At 38.3% G+C, this 23,014-nt stretch overlaps 1 protein-coding gene across 2 annotated transcripts in view; it reads left to right on the top strand.

Annotated features, from left to right (window-relative positions):
• CNTNAP5 (contactin associated protein like 5) overlaps positions 1–23,014 on the top strand; it is a 288,828-nt gene that overhangs the window by 181,421 nt on the left and 84,393 nt on the right. For both annotated transcript variants that reach the window (XM_017823576.1, XM_017823577.1), the window contains one exon: positions 10,823–10,942. In XM_017823576.1, coding sequence (XP_017679065.1) covers positions 10,823–10,942 — 120 coding nt within the window. The remainder of the gene's footprint in view (positions 1–10,822; positions 10,943–23,014) is intronic.

The following is a 23,014-nucleotide window of genomic DNA, read 5'->3' as shown; positions in this document are numbered from 1 at the left end:
TGCATCTGCAACCTAGAATTAATTGGTTTATGTTTTACTACCTCAGACTGGGAGACCTTTCCATTTTAAGAACTGAGATCTGAAGAGTCAGTGTCCGAAACTTACTGTTATCATATGTGAAATGTTGAAATGCATTTTAGGGTTGATACGTAAGCAATCTTACTTTTTTCTTCCAAATATTCCTGGACCACCCTGGATCCTGCTGTGAGGAACAGCTAACAATACATACTATCCCTTTTCTAAAGAGTTTGCAGTTAAGTTTCTGAGGGGAAAAAACATGCTGGCACAGGTGATAGAGTGCCAGAAAGGCTTCATCAGGCATCATAGGTGGCAGTTTCAGTCTACTAGGTACATAATTATTTCTAGGCTTTCTTGTAGCCGAATAGTCATAAGGCAGAGATTAAAAAGAGGAAGAAATTGAATGCTTGCAAACATGGAGTGACATGGGAGAAAGAAATGAAAAAATGTGCATGTTTGAAAAATATAAGGCTATGACCAGAAGAGTTTGACATTTTTGAGAAGGCAAATGTCAGAGTCACGACAGGTAGATAAGTCTGAAATGTGCCATGAAAAGCAAAGATGAATAGTTTGCATTTGATGCAACAGAGGGGAATTAGACAGTGTCAGAACAGAACAGTAAGTTGATAGAAGACACAGCTGGGACAATGTTTGCAAGACCATGTCAGATATGCGGGACAAGATTGTGTCTGTTATGACTGAAAATGGGTAGTTGAAATTCAAGATGTGTGGAGGAAGCAAAAGTGTGCATCTGAAGATACATGTAAAGAAATAGCTGGCTCTAGGTGTGGCCATAATCTTACCAGAGGCAGCTAGTTTTCTGCAAACCTCAGGTATCCTTTTCACTCACAATCCCTTATGATACTGGAAGCCCCTGAACTGTCACAGAGCTGTTTGGCAATCAGCTTGATCCACATGCAAGTCTGCCACTTAAATGGGTGTGGTCCTGTCCCATTAAATAGCTATTGTGTGACAGACAAATTTCACCCTGAAGTCTCAGCTGGTCTTGCTTCTCTTCTTCTCCTCTTCTCTGAAATAGTGCTAAAACCCGTGTTTTCTGGGTTTCACTAGCATATAAGAGTTTAATATTTTCTAAACAGGTAGTTTCTTTCCTGCAAAGCTTATTGCCTGATGCATAAGCACATTTCTTTGCTTAGTAATGGTTAATCATTCTTCACTAACTGCCACGTGGAATATTCTCAGTACCTTCCAAGTCTTTTTTTTTGTTGTTGTTGTTGTTGTTTGGTTTGGTTTTTGTTTCTTACTTTTTGATTGGGGTTTTTTCCATTGTGGATTTACTTCTCATCCTTACATCTTCCAGTGCAAACATCTTCTTCCTGGCTAGCCACAGCACTGATGGGCACTTGTGTTTCCGTCTCTGTACTCTCTGTAGCTGTGAAACCCCAAAGCTTGTGCCAGTGCTGTGCTGTCACAAATGCATGTGGACATGCAATCTGATGTCCTTGTGCTGACTGTCTCCAGATACCCATTTCACTGCCCACAGCTTGGGGAAACTGAGAGTCATAGGGTAACCCTATAAGACATAAAGCCAACTATAGGTGATTTACATTTGATTGTGTATGAGTTTTGTTATGCCTTAGTTTCTCCACCTCTGTTGGGAATAAGATCCAATTTGTGGGTATATTAAAAGGTGTGTGATCTATATCATCTACTGAAATGGTACGAGTTCTTTCCTTAGAAAATACTCTTTGCTTATTGCTACTTGAGCTTATCTGGACCTGAGACAGTGCTTTGAGGATACAATCACATTTCAATCTGTAAAATGCAGGGTTTGCTTTTTGCTTTATCTTTTAAATTTGTTTCACACAGCATGCATTTAAATAGGTTGGAAGATTAGCTCAGCTGAAGCCTTTTTAGGGATAGATGATTTCCCCATTTCTACAGTGTGTGGGTAGCCTGCTGATCTGTCAGGTATTGGAGTAGTCTGATATAATCCAGATAGATAGGAGAGGATCCCTTATGTAATCACATGTGTGAACCATAGCAAAATAGATAATTGTTTTCTGTTTTCCTCTTTTAGATAGAAACACTGATGTTAGTACACAGCTTGAGAAAAAAAGCCTGGGTGGGATTCAGCTCATCTATCTTTTTTGTCTGATACTGTGACATCCAATCTAAGATAGTGGTCTGTTCTCTCTTTATATGTAAAAAGTGTGAACTATTTCCAGAACTTAACTAGCCTCACTGTGAGATAGGGTGGCCATGGTAAATTTATGGACCACCCCTGAAATGTTTCAGTGTCTGCCATCTACAGAGGGAGACTGTCTTAGCTTAGACAGACTGTAGGCAACCGAAGGTAGGTCAGAATTATCGGTGTATATAGAGAAACTGAGGATGGAATTACAGGTCTTAATTGATTTATATATATATATATAAATATATAAATTAATATATGTATTAATTGAAAGGGAATAGTCGAAAAGCTGCACAGTCATCTCTTTCATACTACTAATTCTTGTAATTATCATGTGATAGTGAGAGCAGTAGACTGGTACAAACTGGCCCTGAGATACAGAATACTGCAATAATTTTATTGCATGATAATGATTATTAATCTCCTTTTCCTGTGAGTTATGTAGTCCCTTAGAAGGCCTCATCTTCCCCTTCTGTATTTCTATTATTTTTATTTCAGGTGGTTTTTAGTCTTGGGTGGATTTTTGAATTCCAAAGACTGCTGAACATTGATATAAAAATTATGGGAAATATAAAATAATGGTTTTATTCTTCATGTTCTGGGGATGTCAACATGTCCCAAAGCTTTGCAAGGTGATAATTAACAGAATGTAATTTAATTCTGGATATTTGCTTTGGTGTGTGATCTATCTTGCACATACAGGCATGTGTCTTATTGGCCTAGGTAATTGCTGGAGGAAAGATTCATCCAATAATGGAAATGTCACAAAGTCATTGATATGGCATAAACTTAACATAACTTCAGGCTTTGAAAATGTATTTTTAATATTAATATGCTTACTGCATATATCATTTTTTATCTGAAAAGCTTAATATAGCTTCAGCCAGATTGTTAGTAGTACTGGAGCTGCATCTTAAAATGCCAGCTGTGGCAATGGTAATTCTCTTGTGTTCCAAGGTAGGGAGATACATATACAGTTTGCTGGCTGGGCAAATCAGGTTCAGAGAGTTTTGATTTGACAGATATCTAACAGTGAGTTTGGTCATGTAATTTGAATGTCCTTAGTAGCCAATTTTCCTGCCTGAGATTCTTGGAACAGCTTTTTTCCATGTGTGTTTAAACAATTGGTGTTCTTTGACTAAAGAAAATGCATTTAATATTCATATCAAACCTTCAGTACTTGCTGTTCCTGCATATTTTTGTTCACACCATGCTTTTGGAGTATGAATTTTCATTGTTTATTTTGTAATAAGTTACTGCGTTATTAATGCCTTCCCTTCAGTACATGTATCTGTAAATTGTACATCTGCATTTCTCAGTGGTGTTCATTTAAAAAAGTTTTTCCCTTTGCCTGAAATTTCCTTATAAATAACACAGAGAATATTTCACTTTGGGGCTTTACTGCAGAACAGAGTATGCGAGGGACTAACTCAGTTCTTTCCGAAGCCTGCCTTCTTCAGGTGTGACCGTGACCACAGGGATGCCAGTACTTTGGGGAGCAAGACTAAAATAGCACGGTTTGCACAGCATCCTCCAAGTCTTTGATTGCTCATTTCCCTCAACACTGCTCTTAAAATGGAGTAGGTGTTCCTGACTGCTTTCTTGCAGCAGCAGGACTTGCAGGTCATTCTGCACTAGGGCCAGGAAGGGGCTGCTGGGTTACATGACTGATGCAGCTGCCTCCAAACCTCAGCAGAGGAGTGACATGGGAGGATGGCTTGACATGACCTTTCCCAGCTTGGTCAGGGGAAACCTTAGTTTGGATGGTAGGAAATTGTCTAATCCCCAGGTGCAAAGGGAGTATCTCTCCTGAACATCCATTTAGGTGACACTGGTAAAAGTAATTTTAATCTATCTATGGAAATAACGTATTCTCTATCAGAGAAGTAAATATATATTTTAATAAGAAAAAATAATCTATCTGTCATCCAGGCACACCATAGCAGAGACTGCATTAGTCTGTCAAGAGCAGAGCTGTCAAAATCCAGTTTTCAAGAGTACAGATTTCATTTTCTGGCATTTAACAAGACAATTGTATTATAAGGGTGAGAATGATGATCATTCCCGGAGTTCATTGCCTGTACTAATCCCTCTGCTGTTGGAATGAGAAGAAATCTCCCGTTGCATATTGCTTTATTTGCTATTTAGAAAAATCCTTGGTTGAATGCTCATTAGTTTGAGTCTGTAAGAGCAAATCTGTCAGGCCTGAGGTACACAAGCAGAGGGTGAAATAGTCATCTCCAGTCTGCCTCCAGGAGCTCTGAGCATTTTGTTGAGAATGCTTAATTTTGTCTGGTCAGCATTTGTGCATATCTATTTGTCCAAGGTCAGTCTAGGGCTGATCGAAGATCCCATCAGAAACACCAGCTCTTACTGGCCTTTGCAGTCTAAATAAAACGTAAAGCTTCACTTCTGAATACAATAATAATTATTATTAAAGGTGTTATTGTTACTCTTTTTGTCTAAGACGCAGAGAATTACAAAACAGTTAAATGAATCCCAAATGATCTGACAGCAAGTATTCTGTCTGCCTTTTTTCAAAACTGTACAACTGCTAGAGGTGGTAAAAGTGACATAGATCTCACTGCTAGTTTTAGCTGGGAAGTGGACAGTGTCAGCACCTCCCAATGAAATCAAGAATTAAAGTTCTTTACGTCTCTTTAATGTATTTTATTTATTACATTACCATAAAATGTTCTCTCCTTCTGAGAAATTGAAAATTATCAGCTACTTTTATTAGATTATTTGAATCCAATCTTGAAACAGTAATACTACAGGATTCATTTCAGTAATCATAAATAGTACAGGTCAAATTCTGAATCTCTGGCTCACGTTTCCAAAGTAATTGGGAGTACAGTAGGAAAGAAATATTAGGAATTTTAAGGTTTACTTTTATTTTTTGAGGAATGTTATCTTGGTGTCCATTAAATTTGAAAAGGACAGAATCCTTTGAGGGGAAAAAAAAAGAAAAAAAACAACCGAACAAATTGCTTTTCATTTGGAACTTACCTCTTGGTGGTATCTATACTAGTAATGTGTTGCTGTGCACAGCAAAAAGAGGTTTACCTTGTCTTCCCAGTAGCAAAACTGAAGTCTGAGTGTCACTGTTACCTTTACACTGAGTCCAACAGCAAGAAGCATTTTAAACACTGGTAAGAGGTGCATCTTACTGGGTGAATAACAAGTTGGTTCCTGTACTGAAGACAGGGGTCTTTAAATATGTTACTCGAGGTATTTGCAAAACTGCAAGTCTTTTTTTTAGTCAAAGTACAACTGGAGGTGAAAATCAAAGTGGCCTGAGGAGAGGTTTTATAAGTTAGGAACATGGGGGCTGCTGGGCAGCTCCACAGTGGAACGGGAAGCCTGTGCTTAGTGAAGGCTGCCATGAAGACTGCAGCTGAACTGCATAGAGCAAAAGTAGGATTGGAAGCCAAATGGCAATATAGTAACGGGCAGTTCATGAAAAACTGGGTGAAAAGATGTTTTATTGGAAACAACTGAAGTTTGACCTTGCAAATGTCTGTGCTCAGTCATATACTGTTAAAGATTTCAGCTACGGCAGAGATAAAATCTTTGGTTTAAGGACTGTAATTAAAAGAGTTGGATTAACAGATTACTTTACTTAAGAGATACTTCAGAGAGCTGAGCAGTGATGAAATTTGTCATATTTACAATTTTTCAGGCTCTTGAAGCATATTGAATCAAGGCTGAAGTTTCAATTGCAGAGCCAAGCTGAGAGCGACCCCATGCCTGTCAGACCAGACTGTGAGGTGCAGAGTTCCTGCGTGTGCTCTGGCTGACCAGTCATGAGGATCTTGATGCAGGAATTAGAAAATTAAATTCTACAGGGTTTTTTTACCAAAAAAGTCAACCTAGGTTATTATTATTAAAATCTGATAATGCCTTTCTGGCACTGAAATCTGAATCATGGATCTGTAGCTTGAACCTTGGCAAATCAAAGTGAATACTTATAGTTTTGCTTGGATAATTCTGTAGGGATGTAGTGTGTTGCTTGAAAAAAACATGGAATGTATATGTTTCAGATCCATAGTTTTGCTTTTTGAGCTTATAAATGTTTCTATCCCAGATGATATAAGAGAACATGTAGAATTTGGTGATGTTGATCTGTCGGGGGATAAAGTGTTTATTTTATAAATGCTCTTCAAAGTTTGACAAATGATTTCCTAAGCACCTGGGAAGCCGAAAAGTGAGAACTAAAGGAAAAGATGCCCATTATGATCAGTGAGTAAAGCAGTGTTCAGAACAAATGCTCTGATGTGATGAGTTGTTGATCTGAAAAGCTAGTTCAATTTTAGATGCTTAAGACTGAAAGAGATACCTGAGGGAGAAATTGGGTATATGTGTTTCACAGAAAATTATACGGGGCTAGGAAATAGATATCTTGAACTCTGTCAATATTGTGCATGCCTGAACACCATCAACACAGTTCATCCTAGCAGGTAGGCAAGAGCACAGACAGTACTCAGCTAGAGAAGCATCAGTCACTGTGAAGAATGGGGCTCTCAGGCTGCACCAGTTTCAGCAGGTAGTTCTGGGAGAATTTTAAATTTCTTTGTGAAACACAGCAGTAGCCTTTAAAAAAAATTCCTTACAGAGCAAAAATGTCAGCATAGGTCCAATATTATAACTTGTAAGTGATTCTGGGAAGAAAAAGCAATAAAAGACATCCTTTGTGACCAAGTAAAACAGGCACTTCTGATGTCCAGTTTTCCTTACTGGGACCTTGAAGTCAAGATGTTTCTTGTTTTGTCTTCCTGGAGTAACCAGTTACCAGCAGCAATAGCCCTGTGAAACCTTTTACACTCGGGTTTTGCCTTGTGCTGTACTTTACCCTAATGCTTTTACCAGCCATACCTGCCTGTGAGGTCCAAGCCATACTTGCAGGGGGGGAGTTTGAGTTCTTGTGCACTGCTGACATCGCTTTCCTTTGAGCACTGGCATAATGCAGCTCTGTGAAGGAAAGAGCTTCACCCTGCCTGCCTGTGGGAACAGCAGGGCTATTGCTGTGTGGCAACGCAGCTTATTCTCAGAAGGGCCTGAGGAAACACAGCAGGGGCTGAAAGTCATAAACTGTGATTTGCGGTGTTTCCGGCTCAGTGAAACAAACGTTGCTGACAACTATCATTTTATCTTCAATGGCTGGTGCTATTCAAAATTAGCCAAAAAAATGTGTGGAAGACTTAGAGAAGGAAACAGATCTTGCTTCTGTGAGACAAAATACAACTGAGAGGTTTAATTTTTTAAATTATGTTTTTAAAAAGTATTTAAATGAGAAAACAAGCTTTGCATGAGCATCCTATCAAGAATTTTTTTTTGTTGTTTTGGTCCCATTTTGGTAAACATTTTAAAATTTGAAAACAAAGTATAAATGTTATTAAAAGACTTCCCAGAAAGGAATAAAATCACTATTCTTTGTATTTATTTGGAGTTTTTTAATTTAAAAATAATGTTTCAAAATTGATGATGGGTTCTAGTCTAAATGTGCTGATGAATACCTCTCCTTTATTCAAAAGATGTAATTACTGCAAACGTTGTTTTCCATTAAAATGTATGCACTTGTCAACAGTTCCATCATTATGCTTGGTGCTTGTTTTTTGCTTATTATATGCGTAATTGTTGGTGACTCTTTAATGACAATTACAAGAATGGTTTCCCTACTGTTCCCAAAACTTCATCTGTATCAGAGAAGTCTGACACAAAACAGAACATAAATATGAGGGCAGTTTTCAAAGCTAAGGTTCTGGGGTCTTAACAGCTGATTCTTTGTCTGGTTTTTACTTTCATATATTTCTGATTGCATAAAGCAAAGAATGACTGCAAAGAGATCTTGTCTTTCATGGGCCCATAAAGACAGCTTCAAGTTGTTTTCACTGGCATAATAGGGCTTTTTTCAGCAAATGGAATTGCATAACTTTATTCTGAAGCAGGCTGTTGTCTTAGCCCACAAAATAGTTCAGCAGAGCTTGGAATGGATGGTGCACTCGAAATGTCTCTGGGGGCATCTGCCAGTGACTGGAAAACAAATGTAATTTTCTCCTTGATGCATTATACAGCAAAAAATAGCAAAAAAGAGAACTAAAATCAATGGCTCATACATTTCCAGTTTACAAGTACACAGTACCAAATGCTTAAGCTACAGGTATGTGAAGCTTTCAGTGTACAGTTATGAAATAAGCTGTCCACCAAAACTGCTTTTCTCTAAGTCATGATAGAATATGTTTTATGTGCTTTAGCTCGACGTTTATAGCCTTTTCCCACTTCTGCTACTTCACAGTATGTAGTGCTGGATTTCTCATATAACTGAAAGGAAAACATACCAGGATGGATTTCCTTCTGGCAGACATAACTGTAGTTTCACGGAAGCTTGTGCGTCCTTTCAGATTTATACCCATTCAGCACTCCCAGCCTGACTTCTAGCTCCATATAGCCTTTTTTTTTCCAAAGTTGCAATGACAAAGGGGCCATCTAAAATTAAATAGATCATTTCTCTTTGAATCTGCCTGCATTATTAATGGCTGAATCTTCACATCTTTCCTTACTAATTTGTAAAAAGTAGATATGGGTTCCAGACAAAATGATGGTGAAGAAGAAGAACACTTAGAAAGAAAAAGAAAGAAAAGTTTTGCTGTCAGTTCACTGACAATATATTTGTTTCATATCTCTACCCCTCACACCATCCTTTGTCTTCAAAAATACTCAGCAAACAATTTAGACGAAGCAATTGGCATATTCCCTAATGAGACAAGATAAAGTGTCCTATAATGATGATGACAGCAAGTTTAGTAAGTGAACTGCAGTTTAAGAACTTTGCAAATTGATCAAACCATGATTCCTTGGTTGCTTACTTAATTGCCTGTTACAGTTTCTCTCCTGACCTCCCTATCCCTACTGCTTTTGTCAGCACTTCGGCAACTGAGGGACTCTCTGTTAGCCCCTCAGGTTGTGAATAGTGGAAGAATTGGTTCTGGTTTGGGGATTTTACTTAATTTGCATTTAATATATACTCTTGGCCAGCTATCAGAGTGGGAATTTAGAGATATTCTAGACTCCTACAGTGCTTTCTACATCAGGCTAAGGATGAAGCTTTCTTAATGGAAGCTTTCTAAGGATGGATGCTAATTAAAGCACTACCTCACCAGATGCTGAGTACCTTAAGCAGCATCTTAACCCAGTGGTGTTCTGTCTGCTAAAGTTATCTGGTGAGGAGAGAAATTTACAATGAAAAGCATATTTCTGTGTGTGGTACAAGTGATCAACTGGTGAGACTTAATTCATAGAGAGACTTAATTCTCGTTCTGGAGCCCCTAGAACAGTGATTCTATTTTGTTGGCAGAAGTGAAGAAATGTCCAAAATCCGAGTTATGAACTATCTTGTAGCATTCTTCAGAGTAATAGTCAGACAACGCTACTTCAGGGCTCAGCATTTAAGTCTTTCTAAAATTTGTTTCATTAGAGAAACTATTTTTAGGAAGTGAGGGGAAAGGAGGGATGTGAGTCCATATGTGCACAGGAGTGGGAGTGAGGAACTATTCCAGCTGCTGCAGAGTAATTCCTGCCTTCTACAGGAGAGGCTGGGACTGTGTTTCAGAAGCAGAGGGGAAGTGCTGGCTCTTCACTCAATCTGCAAAGCTCCCTGAGTTCCAAACCAGGAACTTTGCAGTTGCATTTACAACCTCAACATTGCAATCATAAGCTGTTAGGAAGAATAATTTTGTCAGTATAATCAGGTAAGTGTTTAAGCAGGTGAGGAAAAAAAAATCAGGTCTTCTGAAATGAGATTTTGTTGTTCAAGGTCTAGGATCATGCATATGACTTTCTGATACTGGACTGCCTTTCTGCAGGAGTTTTCTCTTTGCCCCATATGAAGTGACAGTTACCTCTTGCCCAAAAACATGCCTCAAATATAAGAATTGTACTGACCTATGAGATTTTTTTTTCTCATTCTGTTCTTGCTCCTGGTGACCTGCTGCTTGTTTTATTAACCACTTGGATTTTCATGGGCACTAATGCTCCAAGAAAAAAATGTTGATAAGCAGAGAGAAAAAGTTGGTTGTATAAAATTAGTTCTAAAGCATAAAAACACCACCTGTGATGGAGACCATACCTGAGCTTAAAGTTTTCTGCTGGGGGACAAGGGCTTGATTTCATTTGGCTGGCAAATGGGCTTTAATGCTTCCTGTTAACATTATCATGCAGGGAAGGTATAAACTGCCAAAAAAATCTGTCATTTGTGCTGACAAGACTTAAATGCATGCCTAGGTGATAAATCATGTCTACATGCATGTACCTATGTCTTTGAAACACCATTATATGGATACTACTCCATAACTAGATGTGGTACATTTCAAAGTTTATATTCATTTGCTTAAGTATTTACATACTTTAATCCAGAACAAAGCGAATACCTGTATCTTTAAAGCCAGCATATATTAATTTCAAGGAATTCCTTAAATACATGTGTGATTTTGAGCATGGATTCTGGTCCAAATGCAATAAACTTTCACGTGCTAATCAACTGCATATAACCAGTATATGCTATGACAATAATCAAAGCAGTACTTACGCATAAAACAAGTCTGTCTGCTTTCTCCTTGTTTGTGATGCAATGACTCTCTCTTTCCTTTAAAGCTATCTATGAACATTCTTGCGAGGCTTACCGACACCAAGGGAAGACATCAGGTTTCTTCTACATCGATTCTGATGGAAGTGGACCACTTGGACCACTCCGTGTTTTTTGCAATATCACAGGTAATGACCTAACCTTGTCTTGGCTGCTTTATATTGGCTCTAATGTGATTGTGAGGTGGTCTTAATAGTGCGATGATAGACATGTCGACAGTACAGATCTCTGGTGAGGAAGAAGCACAGAGCTTGTAGGAACTGAGGTTTGACTCTGAGATGTTTCCTTAAATAGGATCCATGCGAAAGTGATTTTTAAATTAAGTTTGAAGAACTCTCCTTATACTGTTGTTAAGTTGCAACGGCATCTGCACTGTACAAAGGGCACTTCATAACATCATAACTTTTGATGAGAAGTTTATGGTTTTTACTAAAGAAGTAGAAACTTAGAATCCAAACCATTCTTTTGTAACTGAATAGTTTCTCTGCTTTAGTAGAACACTAGATCTGGGAATTATTGTTAAACTCCTTGCACTGAGCTAGCTGTAAAACCTTCTAGTCTGACTTAAGCAGCAATACCTCCCCTCATACAAGTGTGCTGCCTTTGACGTTCTGAAGTGTGGAAACTGTGATTGTCCCTGGTATCTGTGTGGAGGAGAATGCATGATAATCTTAGGAGGAGGGACACCAAAGAGACAGGTAGTGGAGCAAGAGCCTAGCAAGGTTATTGAGTCTTTTTAACCTTATAGTTCTATAGCTTTAAATAAAAGTCGTTTCAATGAATATACCTATCTGAAAAATTCTCCCCTTAAGTGGGTTCCATTTTGTGTAAGAGACTGTCATGACAAGGGTATGAGAAAAGATTACACAGCCCTTGTTTTGGATGGGGATAGATGGCAAGACTCCTTTTGTGCTTTTTATTTTTGAAATGGAGATGAAATTTCGCAGACCGTCTCCTNTTTTTTGCTTCCTGTGGCCAGATGCAGATGAAAGAATGTTTTATTACTCTTTCTAAATTGCTGATTCTGGTTGAGCTGCTTCACCACATATCACCTCCACACTCAATGGTGAAAACTGAGGACTCAGGATATTCATATTTTATCCTTAATCTCCTTGTGCTTAAAGAGTCTCAAATTAAATTTTCACTTTTATTTAATTGGGCAATCATTATGTTAATTAAATGCACAACAGTTAATTATTAAGTATGTTTTTTATTCAAGTGTAATAAATATTTAATAAGATGTGTCTCCTTCACTGTTGAATCTCATAAGAATTGAAACAGCGTTTCACCCTTCTGCCTGAATATCCTTCCTTGATCTCCAATATAGAAAATGTGCTCATTTTTATTATTTATCATATAAATATGTGTGATCAAAACATTGCCAGTGCTTTTTATCTCTGCTGAAGAAGTAGGATTTTTGACAAACACCTTACATTTGCTTTCCTCAAATAAATTTTATCTGGCAGAAATCCAGAAGGCATATACCTGATTTTCTCTCTATCTGTAATGAACTTGCTGACACTCTTATTTTGGTTATGAGAGAGTGGAGATGGGGAAAACTGGCAGAACCTCCTAGCCCAGAAAATACACTTCTCTGTTGCCTAAATATGGTTTGGGTGCCTTAATCACAAGAGCTTCTTTTCTCTCTGGGAACTTACCTCGTTTTTGTGCTCATAAGAATTGTTTACAATAATCAATTAAATGCAAAATATACAAAGAATAACTTTGTGTACACAGGAATGGATTCTCAATTTGTTACCCTTTTCAGGTGATGCTTCTGCATAGTTTTCTGAAATTACCCTATATTGAGGGAAAAGCAAAATATGAAGTTGTGGTTTTATATTACGTATGTACAAGGAACAAAGAAAATATTATTGTCCAGTGATATAAATCTCTACAAATCCTTCTGTGAATGGAAAAACATAGATGGTTGGGAACATCAATGCTTCCATGTATGGGGAGACTTAATAAATTAAAAAGATGGTTGGAGGAACTGCCACAGGAAAGCATGGAGATCACATGTGGTATACAGAAAGCACATAGGAATTGATTATTTTTCATCATATAGGAGCTAAGGGATACTCAGATGATTAGACAGCAGGATTTGGGAGGCTTTTTTTGCTTGCTCTTTCCTGATGCAATGAATTCAACTTGAAACAGTATCACAGGACAGCAAGGAGGCTGATGTAATAAATAAAGGAAGTAAAAACAGTCTGGAAAAGCCCCAATCTTGTCTGATAGATTCAGAAGGTGCAATTAAATATGTAAGTTTAGTTGAGCTCCTTGTTCAGGCAGCTGTGAGGCAAAGACCACTGGGAAATGGGAATGACTTTCAGGAAAACCTTTTGACTTCCCTCGCTACCCTGGCTATCAATTCACCCTCAAAGGCAGAGTTGGGCTCCTGGGCTAAATGATGCTTCTACTTTACTTGGGCTGACAGTTCTTTTTGTATACAGTTCAAGAAGCAGTAACCTCTTTATGCCCAGAACGTGTTCAGGCTGAAGAATTTGGAGCTAGAATGGAAAATTCAGGGCAATGACTCATTTGGGGTTTTTAAAGTAGAGGTGCAGAGAGCTAATGACTTCTGGGAATTACAGTGCCTTGAATCCGTGAGGGATGAATTCAAAGAAATCAGATCATCAGAAATGAGCAGCATCATTGCATTTAGAGAAAAGTGTTTTCTTTAATGTTCACTTACATCTGTTTAAAGTTCTTTTTAATTTTTTTCTGTTTAATTGAACAGATAGGGAACTTTTTTGTAGCCAGTTATTAACAGGGGAGCATAAACACCAGCTTTCTTGCATATTGGTGCCAGGTCATAGATATCCAGTGTCTGATGTAGATATGGAAAGTAACAAGCATACAAGTTAATTTATTGTGTTTCCAGTGATTTCTTTGCAGCCTGTCAACTTTAGCAGCCAGTGCTGAATAAAAATTCTGAAGAAAGCAGAAAACTGCGATTGTGTGTGTTGAGAGGGAATTGGACAGTCATACAAAGAGAAAGAGAGATATAAGGGAAAGGGAATTTTGCAGGGAGAAAAAAAGCGGAAAAAAGTATTAAAAAATATAAAGTCAATTTTCAGCATGGTAAGAAATTTAACAGTAGTGTCACAAAATATCTGCTGATACTAGAGTGGGTAAATGCACTTATCCATTGTCTGAAGAAGTGGCTGGAAAAGCAAGGTGACAAAAATTGTAGATGACATGCTATTATTTAAGTTGGTCAAGAAGAGGAAAGAGTGCATGAAGCACTTTAAAAGGATCTTATCTTGAAGGCTGTTTATTTCTACTAAAATAAAATATCTTGTTGAAATAGGAGCTTGTCAGGAACAGTAAAGTGCCTAATTAAAGGCATGGAAAGATATCTGTATAAAGAGAGCTCAAAAGTAAATAATCCAAGGCTATTTAGATTGGGAAGACTCAAAGTGAATGGGCCTCTTTGACAGAAGCCACTCTAATTTGCATTTTCTTACAATAGGAGTAAAGAGACAGTTCAATGACAGTGAAAGACAACAAACTCAAAACTAGATCTAAAAAAAAAAGACAGCACCTTATTAACATAATGTTTTCTTCACCTTAAATACCCATTGAACACAAGGCAAAGTCACTTTCACAGTGAAATTCATCAATTGTAAGAAACACTGAGGAATCCACACCAAATGTAGGATGTAGGTGTGTGCAGGAAGTGACCCAGATGTACCGTGCCTGAATCATGATCATGTGTAGTTGGATGCTATGAGAGACACCATGAGGATGCGAACAGGTCTGTGCAGGGATTATTAATTTTGTTTGTGTTGAGTCCTGTGGGAACATATCTAACATGTTTCCAGGCCATCTGCATGGGAATATAAACTAGCTATGTTTGCTTTACCTGGATTTTCCCATCATCCATGGTGTTCTATGCCCCCATGCTTTCGGAATTAAGTACAGAGAAAATGCATCATGTCATGCTTTGATGTAATGAACAGTCACCAGGGCTGGGAAAGAAATTTTCCCAGTAGGCTGGTTGTTTGATAATTAACCCAGTTGAATTAATCTTCACTTAATTGAAGATTGATAACAATCAATAGAGAAGATGACTAACAGACCCTATGTACATCTGATCTGGCAGTCTTTATATCATTGTGAGGCTTGTTTTTTTTCTCTTGTTGCTTAGAAATGTATTGATCTGTCTGGAGTACTACTTAACTTTTAATAACCATATTCTCCAGTACAAAGCCTATAGACATGCAATCTACATCCATGTACTTGTTTTACTGTACTGTGTGAAAAGTGTTTGTAATGACCTTTTCTCCTCTCCTCCAGAGTAAATTTTACCCTTGATATCTGAAAGAAAAGTACACTTGAGTCATCCTGTGACCATACTTCTCTACTGATGCTGTTTTGCTGTATGCAGACCCTGGGCTATCAAATCAATAACACTTAGAAATTGCCATGACTGAATCAATGGTTAATTTTATCTTAGCCAGATATTTTTTCAGTCTTCAAATAGCTTGCATTTTTTTTCTTCCCTTTTTTTACTCCAGGGCTGCAGTTTAGGGAAAGGTGAAACCTTATCCCAGGTCTTGCTGCTAGTCCAAGACCTGTTTTTGAAACTGCCATAATGAAAGAATCATTAATTAACAGAGATATATCTCTTTTTGTGGCAGATCATCTCTGGTTTGTAGTCTCCTCTCAAAATGCAGATATTGCCTATTTCTCTGATGCAGAAAAAATAAAGTTTTATTTTCTTTTTCTCAAAAAACTGTATAGAAACTGTGTTTAAATCTCAAAATAAGGGATTCTAAGAAAATGTGAAAGAGATGATGAATGTTATACTTGCAATTTTTTATAAATTGCCTCCTTTTTTTTTATTTTTTTTCTCATTCTGCTAACAATGATTAATATTTTTGTTCTTCCATATGTATTCCATGGCATGCAAAGAGGGTTGAATTTAGGAGAATACAAGTTGTGTTTGTAGTTGAAGTGCCTAAATATTTTAAGTGTTTGAATAGTCTCACTTATAGTATGATATTTGGTCAACTATCTGAGGAAATTTCTATAGCAGTTTGCTCACTTCACTGTGAACAAGGAGCAGACTGGAGTAACAGAGATGGATTGCTACAAAGCAGAGCTAACTGGACCTCAGTCCTTTTATTAGAAATGCTCATTGATGTTCTCAAAACAATAATGACATTAGTGGTATTACTGTCCATGGCATCTATCTTTCCCTTTGTTTCTACACAAGGATCTCAGTTCATGTGCTTATATAATTTCTTATTCTATTTTCCATAAGAAGCCATATCCTTTTACTTTGTATTGCAGTTACACCGAGTGACTCACCCCTTTTTATGTTTCCCATGGACTTGGCAGACTCTCACATGGAAAGAAGTGCTGTTACCAGTCAGGCTGAGGCAAGAATAGAGAGGGGGAGTTGGTCATACCCTTAATTCTAGTTTTAATACCTGCAGCTACACAATTTTGGGACAAGAACTTAAATGGTAAAACTCCCTGAGACTCTCAGAATGAGTTAGATAAGAATTATAGCTTTGAATTTCTTAAGGAAATATTTAGATTGACTGTTTGTTGTTTGTCTTTTTTTGTCTTTTTTTGTCTTTTTTCGTCTTTTTTCTTTTTTTAAAGGACTGCCTTTCAGCTTACTGTCTATAATTGTGATTGACTTCATCACTAGAGAAAAAAACGAATGGAAATTCCTTACAAATTATTTACTACTCTTTAGATTAAAGGCAGCCCTTAAAGATTTACAATTTACCCCCTCAAACACTACAGGTCTTCTATCACACTTCAGTTTTGACAATTAATGTGTTTCTATTTTGAATTTTCATTAAATATTCCAGAACTTACAAAATGAAAAATCTTTAGTGGGCATATTACATCAAAGGCATTGTGCTGTCAACAGCTTCCTTGCTGTTTTCAGTGAATTTGTTGTATTTTGATGAGCATCGCAGCAGAAGTCCTGAAGGCTGCCTTCACTGTTGCATTTGCAGGAGGCCCCCAAGGAAGTTTTAGTACTGAAAAATGTAACAGTAGATATTTTCCTTTAGCCTCTACCTTTTAACAAAAGGTCACTGCAGCTTAATCAGTCTCCTGTCACGTTTGCAGTGCTCAGAAGTTAGAAGCAACCTGTGGCTCTCTCAAAGTCACTCTGGCTGTCTTGGTTGCAAGGGGTGAATCCATTTGCCCCAAACACAGGTGTCTCGTGCCATGTTGGACATCTGCAGATAGCATGCCCACCCTCTTGGTATGGCATCTGAAGAACAGCAGGTTTCCTATGGGCTCTCCTTGTCTGCCAGGCTTATGCAGATATCTGAGCCACCACAATGCATGTGAAACAGCAGAAGAGTGATTTGAGTCTCTCAACACTCACTTAGATGAAGGAGACTGAGGCAGAGAGGACTGCACTCTTGTCAGAAGTGCAGCAAGTGAAGTGTCCATTTTGTGCTAGGAAGTAGATCAGTGTCTGCTGCTTCAGTTTTTGGAGAGGAATATTTCTCACTGCTTGTTGTAGATATCCTGTATTAGAAGAAATATGGAAGAAGTAGGCTGTCAGGATAAGAGTTTGCTGTCTCTGGGCTTCAGCACAACATGGTGCAAAGTGCCATGGAAGAGATGTCTCATTCTCATCCATCAGAGCCGCCTGGCATGGCCATTCTGCTGACAGAGTTGGCTTGAACATGGGCTCAGAGTGAGCAAACTTCATGTCTGGGGTGTAGGAGAGTTGAAAACCCAGGGCTGGGACAGCAGGTCTGTGGACCTGAGGGTCTGGTGCCTTCCTGGAACCAGTTACTGGCTTCCAGGAAGGATTTACAGACAGTGAAGGATTCCAGGCATGGGCAACCCTGAGGAAAGCACATTGGCATGTGCAGTCTGCCAGTACTGTCAGAGAGTGGGCCACATGCAAGACGGGGATGACTGGAACCATCCCCGCACACCCCCTGTCCTGAATTTTTTCAGTGGAGATGCATTGCACTGCCTCTGCACTGGATGGAAGTGGCTAAATCAGAATTTAGGAGGAGGCTGATGAGCACAAAACAAGCAGCAGAAGCATGTATTGCTGGGTCAACCAGCAGGGAAAAAAAATAGGTAAAAAATAGAAATGGATGGCTTTCATAGAAGACTTGGAAAACATTTTCTTGGAATCAGTGAATTAAAGCTGCTTGTGACAAGAAACGGGTCTTTTTATATGCTTTGAAGGAGGTGTGTATTACGGCAGGGTTTAAACTGCTACTGCAGCTTAGAACAGTACAGTGTTTAAGGAGGAGAATCTGCCTTTTTGGTGGTAATTCTTGTAGTTATAGGTACCACGTTCAGGATAAAATTTGGCATTCAATGTAGAGCACCATGAAGCAAATGCATTGTATGAGCTCTGAGAGTTATTTTTCTCTCTCTCATGTAGCATTTACCATATGTTTGGCTTGTTGGCAATTTAATCGGTCTGAATAATCTTGTTTTGTGACAAACCTCCTAAATCACAAAGGAATGATGCAGTTTGTATGGGTGGAATGTGCTCTACAGGGATATTTCAAGTTGAAGAATAAAAATGAGAATTAGGCAATACAGAATTCATTGAAAGCCAGTTTTCCAGCTGCTCTAATTTCCCATAATTTAATTTGTGTGCAGTCAAAAGCAACTTGGAGGTTTCCAGCAAGATGATACAACTATGGGTGAGGCTAGACAGAGAATCTAAAATGTGCTTAATGCATTGCAGTTCCATGCTGTAAAAGCATCTCCTAGGGCCAAATACAGACAGCATAATATCCTAGTGAATTGGACCATTAAAGAAAACTGTGAAGGTGCAAAGCTGTAGCATTGCCTTGAAATTAAAGCATTGTCACCTTTGAATTATGGAAACAATTTAACAAGCATTTAGGAAATCCTCTTTTTAAGGCTACAATAAACTCTTCCAGGTTATGCAGTAGAGGATGTGGCTACACTCTCCTATTTGGTTTTGAATGACTTTCAGCTTGTGTGTAGTTTGAAATTGTACCAAGCTGAGAAAGCAACAAAATAATAAAGCGGAATAATGGAAGATAAAAATAAACAGTAATCTATGCCTGGAGCGCAGCTTTTTAATTCTCAGTGCAGATTCACAAGTGCAAGAAGAGCTTGTTAAGTTGAGCAAACAGGAAAAAAACGTAGTATGGACAGATGTAAAAATACAATGATAACTTCTGCACTGAAATAAACTAAACAAGGACTTTATCTGTCTAGTTTAACAGTTTTCAGCTTGGTTTGCATCTGTGATTACAATGTCACTGCCTAAAATATAATGTAAACAAAACAGAGCAGAAATTAAAAATAAAACAAACAAAAAAATCCTTGAATTATGAAATAGGAACAGTATTTGAAGCCTCACTTTCAAAAGCTGTGTTATTGGTGCAGAGGTGTGCCTCTGTAAAGACATGCAAAACATGAAGCAAAGTTGCAGACAGCTGTTGCACTGCTTTCTAGTTATAGTGGTCTATGTGCATGTCCAGATTGCAGCTCCATGTCATACATAGGTCCTTAACCATGCCTGAAGTGCACGCTCACAGACTGTTCTCAGTAGACTTCAGAGTACACAGGGATTGAGCAGTAAGCATGTAATTCCTTCAACTTATTCTGAGAGCAACCCTAGCAGAACTTGTGCAAGTGAATTTGAGAAAACAGAATGATCATTTTTCTAAATTATGCCAGGTTTGAGTTGGAGAAAATGGTATTTGAATAAACCCTAAGACTTGACCTGAAAGGTGATGGTCTTCAGAAGAAATTCTGGGATTATTTTTGAGTGTTTTTCTGATCTATGGAAGCAGGTGTGATGGTCTCGCTGCTGTCTTGGAATGGTTCAAGGGTTTCCTGCCCTCCAGCTCTTAGTTACTTCTCCCTCAGTCAGTGGAGGTGCAGGAGGGAGCAGTGTTGGCTCTCCCACTCTATCCAAAGCAAACTAAATTTAAAGTCATTTTCAGGCTCATTTGCTGCATGTAAACAGAAGGGCATCCTTTAGAAAGAAGGAACTTTCTCTAACTTTTTTATTGTGATGTGAATGTAATCATTTATTCTTCCAGCAGGTTGTGTGTGACTTCATGTGCCTTACCTAACCCCTCTACACCTCATGTTCCTCTTTCTAAAAGAGAAGTACTTATTCTTTCCCTAGGAAATGGGAAGAAGCATAACTGAGATGGCTGAAAACCTCTCTCTTTCTCCTCTTACCCTGTTGCCACCAGCTCTTTCGTTGTGCATCTGTGTTGTGCTGAGCCACCCGTCCATTTGATCTGAGGTTTGCTTGCTGGTGGCTGTTACTTTCCTTTCACTAGATCAGTGAGACAAACATAGATCTTTTTTGAGAAGCTGAACTGATGGTTACTTTTACTTCAAAGATGAAGCAAAGAGGGAAACTTTGAAGTGACTAGCAAAGCACAGATCTAATCTGTGGAAGTTTTAAGTGTAATAGATCAGGCATGTGTAGATTAGGAAATCTCTGAAATGTAACTCCAGGATTCATCTGCTATAACTTTTTTTAACTCCATTCTGAAGTACTTGCTAAATCACAATTAATTTGAGCACAGAAGGAAACTTAATTTGTTTTTTCCTTTTCCCTGTATAAACTGGAGGATGGAAAACAGGTTAGCTTATTTCTAAAAGATCTAAATGTAATTCTTGAATGTCAAAGTTTAGATCTCAGAGGGACAGCTGAGTGCAGCTGTAATGATAACAAGACTATGAAAATTAATGAAAAATCATAGAGGAAAATATGAGTAAGACCTGTCACATTACCTGTTCAACACACTTGTTAATGAGTGCTTGCTGCTAATATATCTGCTGATGTCTTGTCCAACCTCATTTCAAACATGTCAATTAATTAAATTTCCAATGCTTTTTGAGAAGAGAGTTTTATGCTATGCTATTTTAGTAAGTTTTTCCTAGTAACCCTTTTTTGCTTCTAAATTACTAGATGTTGAAGCTTTTGACTTTTCATGTACCCACACGGCACCTTATCCATGCACAGCCTGGAAAGTACATTAGTGTTAACCACTGAAACTCTAGCCTTAGGCTGCTGTTCTTCCTGAGCAGCACTGTAGCCACTATTGTAAGCATTGATTTGCATTGCATTTTCTTAAAATTATGTTAAGAACTCTCAGCAGGGAAGTGCTTCTGACTGTCCACCTGGAATTTAGCAAACAGTTTATTCCATCATCTCCTGGTTTTATGTCTCACGTTATCAACAACTTAGTGTTTGTCTTTTTGGTAGATATTTCAGTTAAGGCAGAGGTTAAACTTCTACCAGCTTCAGTGAGAGGAAAGTTAACTCATCCTCAACTGCTTCTGAAAAATCTACTCTGTTCTTGTCAATATTGCCTCAAGAGAACAAAAGAATAGAGAGAGACTGGCTGATAAGAATCACTACTTTAAGATGTACAAGATGTCTGTTACAAAGTCATTGAATTATATTGTGTTGAAAGCAATATATGTGCAGGATTGTAGAGGGTAAAGTGTTGGCTGTGATTACAACCACTGGGACAGGCATTACAAGCAATAAATTGTAGTATTTCTTATGACTTTAATCTAACTTTTGTGTATCACACATTGCAACAATGTTTCTTTGAGCTCAAACTCAAAGGATCCACAAGCAGCATCCTGAAGTCAATAAGAACCACAGAACTGCAGATCTATGAGCAAACTTTCTGTCTACCATGACAGAAATTATGAGAAGGTTGTGAGTGAATGTGTGGTTTACTCTGTGTAAACTGTTCTTACAGTTAATGCCAGTTAATTTCTCTCTAACTTGCAGCCATGTCTTGGAACAAACCTCTTTAAATAGTCTCCAGATGGTTGTTGTTACTTGCCTGTCATCTGAATGCCTCCATAATGACAATTCATTAAATCATCTCAGTGTCTTTGCACAGATAGTCCATTTAGGATTTTTATACACCTATTAGCACTCTGTTGAACTAATCTGTCGGATATTTGTAGCTCAACGAAAAATACTTCGACTGCAATGCCTTACAGTGGCCACAGAGCTACTGGGCTCATTATGCCAGTGTATTGGGGAGTAACTGGATAGCTCATGCTCTGCAAGAACTCAGGCCAGGTAATCGGGTAAAACCATCTGAATCCTTAAATGCACAGTTTTTAAGATTAGCTTAGAAAAGATCCTATTTGGTGTTATCTAGGATTTCAAAGATGAAGCTTAAATAACAAAATAGAAATCTCTTGCCTCAATCTCGCCTCTTCCTCTGTAACTGTCTGTATGTTTCTGCAAGTGAGATTGAAATCTCCCTCTCGTCAGGTGATTAGAAATTACTGCCTTAAATTTTTGCCCTCTTGATATCTTGTATCCTCCCTGGGAAAGCAGGGTCTTTGATAAAGAGGGAATTTACTGAATGTGACTATTAGTAATAGTGTGGGGCACATGCAGGGCTCAGTCCTGTGAATCCTTGTTGAAGAGTTTGCCTTTAACTCCAGGCCAGCTCAAAAACGAGACATTCAAGTTGTCCTTGCTACCTTGCCTATTGCTATCCCAGAACCAGCTGAGGAAAAGCCTGCCTGCCAAGCTGATTGCTCCTAAGTGTGATGTTCTCATTATCATGCCAACCCCAATGCTGGTCCTGAGCTAGGTTGTAAGGATGCAGGTTGTGCTTAAGCCTACATTCTACGTTCTCTTACTTACAAAATCCCTTGCTTGCTCTGCCAGTAAATGTAATGAAGGAAATGAGAATGGGCTCACCAGCATGGAAAAGCATCAATATTTACAGTTAACTACAGATGCCGAGTCATATGGTGTTCTGTACCATCATCCAAGTAGGACATCACTCAACTTAGAAAAATCAGAACTGAGTAAAATGAGTGATCTGACTTCCAACTGGGCGGTAAGAACATACTCTCCGTTTTAGCTTTCTGGCAAGAAACTGCTTTCTGCTCGTGGTGAGTTTGTGCAAGATCATCAGCTGCAGTTCTCTACTTCCATTTGTTGTTACGACAGCGTGGGCTGTTCTCTCAGGTACAGATATGTTTGCAAAAGATGACTGTTACCCCCATGAGCCATACTATTATGTCTTTTCTCTCAGGGATAAAGGCAGCTGAAAGGTATCTAATTTTATTCAGATAACTGGCAATAGAAGATGCTGAAGATCTCCTGTGGTTCCCGGGAAGCTTGTAGGTTCTCTCTTGCTCAGCAGGCACCGTAGTGTTTGTTTGAGTTGGTTCAGGGAGAAACATCTCTG

This window comes from Lepidothrix coronata, unplaced genomic scaffold (genome assembly GCF_001604755.1).
Source record: "Lepidothrix coronata isolate B3197 unplaced genomic scaffold, Lepidothrix_coronata-1.0 Scaffold103, whole genome shotgun sequence".
NCBI classification, from domain to species: domain Eukaryota; kingdom Metazoa; phylum Chordata; class Aves; order Passeriformes; family Pipridae; genus Lepidothrix; species Lepidothrix coronata.
Note: the sequence above shows the minus strand (reverse complement) of the source record. Positions and strands in the feature narration are given on the sequence as shown.